The 8,875-nt window shown below is 54.0% G+C and overlaps 1 protein-coding gene across 6 annotated transcripts; it reads left to right on the forward strand.

Moving 5' to 3' along the window:
• The first annotated feature begins 268 nt into the window (after positions 1-268).
• On the forward strand, positions 269-7,414 carry HNRNPH3 (heterogeneous nuclear ribonucleoprotein H3). 6 transcript variants are annotated; one of them, XM_059476884.1, is made up of 10 exons: positions 269-472; positions 1,390-1,526; positions 2,058-2,196; positions 2,738-2,925; positions 3,319-3,405; positions 3,714-3,829; positions 4,994-5,129; positions 5,329-5,409; positions 5,491-5,577; positions 5,811-7,414. In XM_059476884.1, exons 2-10 carry the CDS (start codon positions 1,409-1,411, stop codon positions 5,885-5,887), a joined length of 1,029 nt encoding a protein of 342 aa, XP_059332867.1. In that variant the 5' UTR covers positions 269-472; positions 1,390-1,408; the 3' UTR covers positions 5,888-7,414. The 6 variants fall into 6 exon arrangements, with proteins under 6 accessions (XP_059332867.1, XP_059332870.1, XP_059332869.1 ...); XM_059476887.1 differs by having other exon boundaries at positions 2,738-2,880; XM_059476886.1 differs by having other exon boundaries at positions 280-454.
• Positions 7,415-8,875: the final 1,461 nt, after the last annotated feature.

Raw genomic sequence — 8,875 nt, forward strand, 5'->3', positions numbered from 1 at the left:
GGGACGGCGGCGCCGCGCGGGGATGCCCGGGCACGCGCGCCCCGCCCCCGCTCCTGGCCGCGCGCGCTCCCGCTTGGCGCCAAAAGGAGCGGCGGCGGCCGCGTGACCGAGGGAGGAGCGCGCACGCGCCCGGGCGGCCCCTCAGCGCAGGAGGCGGCGAGAGGCAAAGGCGGAACGCCCCCTCCCCTACTCCGCATGCGCAGTCGCTCCCTTCCACCCTCCCCCTGCCCCCCCCCCCCCCCGCTCTTCCCCCGCGAGCGGCGCGTGCGCGGGAGCCGCCCAGGCGGGTGTGAGGCGGCGCGCGGCGCGGGTATCGCGATAGTCGCGCGGCCCGGACGCTCCCGTGCTGCCCGTGGGCGCTGCGCAGCTGTGGGCCCGCCGCACGGCTCGGCGCAGAGCGAGAGGCGCGTCCTGCCCGGCGCGAGCGGCTGCCGGGGCACGGCAACAGCCAGGGGTGCGCGAGAGGCTCGCGGTGAGCGGAGAGGGCGAGCGGGCCGGGCGAGCGGCGGCGGGGCCCGCCCGGGGGGCTCGGCGGGCGGAGGCGCCGCCGGCGGGGGCTCGGGGCCCGGCCGGGGCCGGGTCGGGCCCGGCGCGCGCCCGTGGGCGGGGGAGGGGGAGGGGGAGGCGGTGCGGAGCCTCGTTCCCGATCGCGGCCGCCATTTTGAGCGGTGGAGCCGAGGGCGGCGGCGGCAGCGGCCCCGGGAGAGCGGCGGGCCGGGGTTCCTGCGGCGGTGAGGGGCACGGGCGGGGCGGGCGGCACAGCGCGGCACCTCCGAGGCTAGAGGTGGGCAGCGGGGCGCGGCGGGGGGCGCGGCGGGCGAGCGGCGGGCGCCCCGGGGAGGCGCGGTAAATGGCGGCGGGGAGCGGACGGGGGTCAGGGCCGCGGTCCCGGGAGGGCGGCGGGCGGCGGGAGCGCGGCGGTTCCGCGCCTGCCGGGGCGGCCGTGGCGGCTCCCTTTGTGGGACGGCGGCGGTGCCCCCCCGCAGCCGGCCCAGTCACGCACACGGCCCCGGCTGAGGGCAGACAAAGAACGGCCTTGCGCCTCCGGCCCCTTCCTCAGCTGCTGTGCCGCAGGGGAAAAGCAGCCGTAAAAACAAAGCGCACGGGGCTTTGGGGAGCGGATGCGCAGCGTGCTCGGAGTAAATGGCGAGCTTTATGTGCCGGGCTGCCCACGTGCCGCCCGCCGGCCACGCGGTGCGGGCTGAGATCCCGCTGGCCTGGGCTTGGATACCCGGCTTCCAGTCCCCAGCAGAAATAAAGCTCGTGATCCATCGTGTTTTCAAAATAAAGTCTTACCAGATTTCTTTTTTAGGGCGGGACTTAAGCGCTGACGGAAACTCAGGGTTTTTTTTATGTCTGTTTTGTTGGTTTTTTTCTTTTTTTTCCTAGGATTTAAATTAAATTAAAGATGGACTGGAGTGGAAAACACAATGGGCCCAATGATACAACCAATGACGGAACAGTGGTACGACTCCGAGGCCTCCCATTTGGGTGCAGTAAAGAAGAGATTGTTCAGTTTTTCCAAGGTACCTCCAGTATAGTCGAAGCGTAGTGGGTTTCTTTAGAGTTTTTTGTATGTTTTACACGGTGTTTTGTACATGTTTAATAGCTGTTAATGGGGTGGATGGGGAGGGATTGTGTTAAATCAATTTATCTAATTTAAGATTTATGCCCTGTAAATGAAGCACAGATAACCGTAGATATAGTAGAACACAAAATGTACCTGATTTTGTCGAGGTGGGAAGCATACCTTGCCACAGGGGGGTAACCTGAATGTTAGTATTTGGATCAGTTAAATTGCTTGATTGGTAGCTATGTTTTCTTCGTGTAACTTAGGTGGTTGCATTTTTGTATCGTCTAAAGAGAAAAGTACGGCTAAATCCGTTAATGTTTAATGCAAAGATCGTGGGCTTGTATTGTTGGGTGATGGGGGAAACGAGGTGGTTTTCTTTTTCGTTGTTGTTGTTTAGATATGCTTTAAGTATTTGCTACAGATGGGAATGTTTCAGCCTTTAACACTGTTCCCCTTGACGGGGTTATTTGTCCTTGGGTTAAAGGGTTGGAAATCGTGCCAAATGGGATAACATTGACGCTGGACTACCAGGGGAGAAGCACAGGGGAGGCCTTCGTGCAGTTTGCTTCAAAGGAGATAGCAGAAAATGCTCTGGGGAAACACAAGGAAAGAATAGGGCACAGGTGGGGATGGAGAGTTTGGGATGGTGTTAAATCTTTCTTTTTTGGGGGTTGTGGGTCAGTAATGCTTTTGGGGGGTTGGGGACCATTGGGGAATTGGCTGTTTTTAAGAATTTTTGTAACTGATCCTAAGTTAACTTGGGAAATACGGTAGATTTGGGGGGTGGGGGAGACAGTATTGCACCGGGTAGTTTGCTAAACTCAGAAAACTGTTTCAATCATGCTCATGTAGGGTAATTTGTGATAAATGCTGCTACAGCCATTGTTTTTCAACAGTATGTTTCTCATACTGGAAAGACATGTTTTAAGCTTAATTTGTACAGCTAGAACTTTCACGTAGTAATTTTTGCCACTCTAAAGTGGGTTTTTTAAAATACACTTAAGATTCTTACAGTTTTGAGGAGAAACTTAAGTTGTATGGTATTTCTAGTCACTGCTATTGGCTTGTACGTTTGGCTCTAGAAAATGTAGTGTGACCTTTTGTGAAGTTCAGACTGCTCCTGCCTGTGTTCTTACTGGTGCCTTGAAAATCCTCTCTCAATAGATACATTGAAATCTTCAAAAGTAGTAAGAGCGAAATCAGAGGATTCTCTGACATGCCAAGAAGAATGATGGGACAACAGCGGCCTGGACCATATGATAGACCATTGGGAGGAAGAGGGGGTTATTATGGAGCTGGGCGTGGAAGTATGTATGACAGAATGCGTCGAGGAGGTGGTGGATATGACGGTGGTATGTTCATCTAATGAACACAGGTTCTCTTGGCAGTTCATGTTTCTGACATACTTGTCAAGAAATAAGAAACGGCAGTAGCTGTAATGCCCGTTTGGTTGGATGTATTTATCTGGAAAAAAATTGTAACGTATCAAAACATGTGGCCGAGTATTTAAGATGAATGTTAATAATGAGGGAGCTATTTTCATTAGAATCAGACCTTTCCATTTGCATGTTCCAGTGTGTGTTACATAAAACAATGCACTCGTGCACCGTGTTGAGAAACGCAGGTTTGGCAGTGTCAGAGGCTGTTTGCACAGTGCTGGCTGCCCAGAGCCTGCAGCGCTGAGTGCTGTGTGAGCTGTGAGCAGTGGTGTGATGGCTCCTCTCCTCTCCTCTCTCCATGCACAGGGTATGGTGGCTTTGATGATTATGGTGGCTATAATAACTATGGCTACGGAAACGACGGCTATGACGACAGGATGAGGGATGGGAGAGGTAAAACAAATTCATAGTTTGTCTCCAAAGGTTCCCTGTTACTTGAGTGGCAAGACAGAGATAATAGTTTCGTTCTGCCATTAGGTAAAGGAGGCTGTAAACAGGGGAGGGGCCTGGGCAGTCCTAAGGAAAGGGAAATAGATGGCTTAGCAGGGCTTGTGGCTAAGGTTTGGGCTGATACAGGGGAAGTGTAAACACCATGCATTCACTGGTATGTTTAAGTGCTTTCAGAAAAAGAGTAGCGATGACTTTTGGCTTTCCATGATCTTAGAGGTGTGTGGGTTTTTTTGGTTTGGGTTTTCCAATAGGCATGGGAGGCCATGGCTATGGAGCTGGAGATGCAGGGTCGGGGTTCCATGGTGGAGGTCATTTTGTTCACATGAGAGGGCTGCCTTTCCGAGCCACGGAAAACGATATTGCTAACGTAAGTACCACGGGGGAAAGGGCTTCTGCTGCCAGCAGCGTGCATGTCCCTGCCTGTCCCAGCCCACCTGGGGGAGCCTTCTCAAACCACTCACTGCTACAGCTGCACAAACTCAACCAGCTTGTATAGAGCTGCTGTCTGAGGTGGGATTACCAGGGAAGTCAGCAAAGCTATATTTAAATTAATCCCTGCACTCTCTGCTCGTTCGTTTCCATGAAAGATGGATTGCAGAGACAACACTTGCTGTAATCAGTATCCTCATTTTAAGGCCTTAGGGATTTTTTTTAAGCTTATCTGACTTTGTCAAAATGACAGAAGGTGTGAAACTTAAATTGCTTATTTTGCATATTTGTTTGTTGGCCTTTCTGAGACTATTTCAGGAGAGGCAGGGTGGGCAGGCTGTGTTGGCTTGGAGAGGACTGTAAGATCCCTCTTGTAAGAGATCAGGGTGGCAGGGAGAGGTGCATCTGCAGCATCTTGGGAGTGCATTCTGGAGTCAGTGCAGATGTGTTGTAGTGGGAAAAGGTTTTCTTGGGATACAGGGCCTGGTTTAAACATAGCACATCTTTAGAGAGGCTGTCTTGCCAGTGGCACCTGTGTATTACATATGCAGAGCTCCGTTCTTGTTTGCTTTTGTGGGTGGGTTGGTTTACTTAAATGGAGGTGGATTTTCTTGTGCCAGTTTGATTGTTCCATTTAGGGTAAAGCTCTGTGACAGCAAGGGCTAAAAGTCAGGCTTAGGTCTGGGGCAGTGAGGAGAGCAGAGCTTCTCTTGAATTCCATGAATGCATCCTTGCTTTGAGAAGTCTGGAAGAGCAGAGCCAAATGGAAACCAGCTGATGATTTTCTTGTCCAGGATGCCATCACATTTAACTGTGCTGCTCGGAGCAGAGTGTGTGGGCAGGAGTTGTTTGTGTCTGTGCATTCAAAGAAAGCTCCTCGGGCTCTGCAGCTCTCCAAGCTGTGCAGTAACAATGGGTTGTAAACGTAGGTTGGCCCATGCTGAGTGTCCCACAACCACCAAGTACTGCTTGAGAAGTGAGTAGGTAAATCTGTGTGCCAGGATGGCATTGAATTAAAGCAGCGCACCACTAACCATGCAGATGGACAACAAGTACCTGCCTCGAGTTAACGTGATTGGTTTTGAATTTGTTTTCTCCCTAGTTTTTCTCCCCATTGAACCCTATAAGAGTTCACATTGACATTGGAGCAGATGGAAGAGCCACAGGAGAGGCAGATGTGGAGTTTGTGACCCACGAGGACGCAGTGGCTGCCATGTCCAAGGATAAGAATCACATGCGTGAGTGTCGCGCTCGCTGGTGCTGCTGGGCCGGGCTCCTGCAGGGCTGGGGGCAGCGCATCCATCCCGAGCCTTCCCCGTTTCCATGTTCCAGACTCCCTTGGTTGTGGCCTGCTGCCTGCGAGGGGCTGGGGGTTACTCTGGTCCTCTGCTTCTGGTCTGGACAACAAAACAAACCGAGGCTTTTTGCTTCCTACAGAGCATCGGTATATTGAGCTGTTCCTGAATTCCACTGCTGGAGGTGGCTCTGGAATGGGAGGCTATGGCAGAGATGGAATGGGTAGGCATCCGTTGCGCACGGGGCCGGCGCTGTGCCGAGGCTGACGGGTTCAGCTGGTAACGTTGCTCTCTGGCTTTGCAGATCAAGGGTACGGCTCCGTCGGTAGAATGGGGATGGGCAGCAATTACAGCGGTGGCTACGGAACCCCTGACGGCCTGGGTGGATACAGTGAGTACAAGTTCTCTCTAAATGTGTGTGAGTGACTGGGGGGGACAGGGCAAAGAGGGGCACTGGTTCCTGAGACTCGGTCTCTGGGGCCTTTGCACTCTGTGCTACAGACACTGGTTAAGAGCAGTAACCAGTGGTGTGAGCTGTCACCTTCACCAGTTGTTCTGTGTCACCCATCCCATTTCTTCTCCCTTTGGGGGGTGTGTGTGTGACCTTGTGCCAATTGTTTGCAGGTCGTGGCAGTGGAAATAGTGGAGGATACTATGGGCAAGGCAGTATGGGTGGAGGAGGCTGGCGTGGGATGTATTGAAGGATAGCCTTGCTTCTGCAAAACATCTTGGAAGAAACAGTCTCTGGTCTACTAGACTTTCTTACAAAATTTAATTTCTTTTGTATTTTAAGAACTTTATAATGACTGAAGGAATGTGTTTTCACAATATTATTTGGTAAGCAACAGATTGTGATGGGAAAATCTGTTTTCTGTAGGTTTTATTTGTTGCATACTCTGACTTTAAATAAATTTTTATATTCAAACCACTGATGTTGATACTTTTTATACTAGTTACTCCTAAGGATGTATTACATATTCCAGACTACAGTCGGTTTAAAATGTTGTACTATGGTTCCATAAAGGTGGTTGTACTGTAACTCCTATGAACACTGATTCAGTTCTATGTAATCTTGGTCTAGTGAACAAATGGAAACTTTCACTTGTTTAGGGGAGAAGGGTAGATGAGTAGGTTAGTTTATTTGGTAATTACTTTCCTAAACCCTTTTGGTAAGTTGTACGTGCTAACTGCAGCACCGCAGAACGCTGTGCAGGCTCAGTCACTGCTCTGGCTTCCTCCTGCTGCCAGCACCCCAGCAAATGCCCAGCTGTGAAGGGGCAGCACCCAGCAAATGCCCAGCTGTGAAGGGGCAGCACCCCAGCACATGCCCAGCTGTGAAGGGGCAGCACCCAGCAAATGCCCAGCTGTGAAGGGGCAGCACCCCAGCAAATGCCCAGCTGTGAAGGGGCAGCACCCAGCACATGCCCAGCTGTGAAGGGGCAGCACCCCAGCAAATGCCCAGCTGTGAAGGGGCAGCACCCCAGCAAATGCCCAGCTGTGAAGGGGCAGCACCCAGCAAATGCCCAGCTGTGAAGGGGCAGCACCCCAGCACATGCCCAGCTGTGAAGGGGCAGCGCCCCTCTGCGCCCCCACAGCAGCCGTGGCCGCGTTGGTTCCCACCCTGCTGTGGTGCTCAGAGCCTGCATTTCACACCTGTACCTGCCAGCCTAACAAACAGCACAGCTTGGAGCTAACACCACACAGGTCAAATACTGGTTCATTCAATGCTTTTCACTTCTGATCTTTTTAGCAAACATGCTTTAGGAAGAGTGGGGGATTTGGAAGCAAATTACTTCTTTTCTTTCTTGAATTTATTGTATTTAAACACGGTTCAGCATTTTTTTCACTGCAGAGAGCTGATTTGTCTGTACTTGTTCAAGGTTTGCAAAACCATTCTACACAGGAGCTCATTGGAAGCCAAGATCTCTAAAAGGTCTATAGGCCCAATACCTTTTCAGTAACACACAACCCAAACACGGTGATAAAACTTTCTGTGCATTTGTGACATGTAAGATATGTAAGAAAATTATTGTTTGAAGACACTTAACATACCTGATGTGTAATGGAAAAAGGTATTTATTCTTCTGAGCCAGTGTGATCTCCCAAATTAACTGCTTTGTCCTCAATGCCTCCCTTAAAATGTCAAATGTGATCTTGGGTATTGCAAGTCTGTCACCTGTTTTGCTAGTACTGTGTTATATCTGTAATAAATGTCTTCTTGTGGGAGAGAGGAGAATGGAGTTTATTTCACCAGAGACGGTGGCTGGGTGTCAGAGGGAGTGGAGGAGCTGCAAAGGGCAACTGGCACAGGAACCTTTCCCAGCACTGGCTATGAAGGGGAGGGGAAATGAGTCCTTAACCACTTGAACCGTTGTTCCACTGCAGAATTAGGGGGCTCTTGCTCTGTTGCCAGGGAAGCTGAGGTGTTTCCCAAGTGGCAGGGGTAGCACCAGAGATAATTCAACTGCAGGAGAAGAACCTTAAGAGTGAGGTGGAGGAAAGGTGCACTGGCAGGAGCCCGTTAGTGTGGGCACGGCAGAGAGCGAAATGCGCGGCTCAGCAGCGCCTCCTCCCTCCCTGGGAACAGCTGGGGCTCCATCTTGGGAGGAGGAGCTGACACCTGCCCGGGCTGGGCTTTGGGCAGAGTGTGCTCGCTGCAGCCCCGGGAGCTGGGCTGTGCCATGGGCAGTGTGCTCACTGCAGCCCCGGGAGCTGGGCTGTGCCATGGGCAGTGTGCTCACTGCAGCCCCGGGAGCTGGGCTGTGCCATGGGCAATCTGTGCTCACTGCAGCCCCGGGAGCTGGGCTGAGCTTTGGACAGAGTGTGCTCACTGCAGCCCCGGGAGCTGGGCTGTGCCATGGGCAGTGTGCTCACTGCAGCCCCGGGAGCTGGGCTGTGCCATGGGCAGTGTGCTCACTGCAGCCCCGGGAGCTGGGCTGGGCTTTGGGCAATCTGTGCTCACTGCAGCCCCGGGAGCTGGGCTGTGCCATGGGCAGTGTGCTCACTGCAGCCCCGGGAGCTGGGCTGGGCTTTGGGCAATCTGTGCTCACTGCAGCCCCGGGAGCTGGGCTGTGCCATGGGCAGTGTGCTCACTGCAGCCCCGGGAGCTGGGCTGTGCCATGGGCAGTGTGCTCACTGCAGCCCCGGGAGCTGGGCTGTGCCATGGGCAGTGTGCTCGCTGCAGCCCCGGGAGCTGGGCTGTGCCATGGGCAGTGTGCTCACTGCAGCCCCGGGAGCTGGGCTGTGCTTTGGGCAATCTGTGCTCACTGCAGCCCCGGGAGCTGGGCTGTGCTTTGGGCAATCTGTGCTCACTGCAGCCCCGGGAGCTGGGCTGTGCTTTGGGCAATCTGTGCTCACTGCAGCCCCGGGAGCTGGGCTGTGCTTTGGGCAATCTGTGCTCGCTGCAGCCCCGGGAGCTGGGCTGTGCCATGGGCAGTGTGCTCACTGCAGCCCCGGGAGCTGGGCTGTGCCATGGGCAGTGTGCTCACTGCAGCCCCGGGAGCTGGGCTGTGCCATGGGCAATCTGTGCTCACTGCAGCCCCGGGAGCTGGGCTGTGCCATGGGCAGTGTGCTCGCTGCAGCCCCAGGAAGTGACCGAGCCCCGGAGCCTGTCCTGTCCCTGCACCACACCAAGAGCAGCCCGAGCCCCGAGCCTCGGCTCGCAGCAGCCCCACGAGCGGCAGCGGAGC

The sequence above is a fragment of the Ammospiza nelsoni genome, chromosome 8 (assembly GCF_027579445.1).
Source record: "Ammospiza nelsoni isolate bAmmNel1 chromosome 8, bAmmNel1.pri, whole genome shotgun sequence".
NCBI lineage: Eukaryota > Metazoa > Chordata > Aves > Passeriformes > Passerellidae > Ammospiza > Ammospiza nelsoni.

What these genes read in the sequence shown, in the direction of transcription:
- HNRNPH3 (XM_059476884.1), top strand. Translation starts at nt 1,409, where the DNA reads ATGGACTGGAGTGGAAAACACAATGGGCCCAATGATACAACCAATGAC. An exon ending in GATTGTTCAGTTTTTCCAAG is followed by an intron (nt 1,527 to 2,057) that starts GTACCTCCAGTA and finishes CTTGGGTTAAAG; the next exon opens with GGTTGGAAATCGTGCCAAAT. An exon ending in AGGTGGTGGATATGACGGTG is followed by an intron (nt 2,926 to 3,318) that starts GTATGTTCATCT and finishes CTCCATGCACAG; the next exon opens with GGTATGGTGGCTTTGATGAT.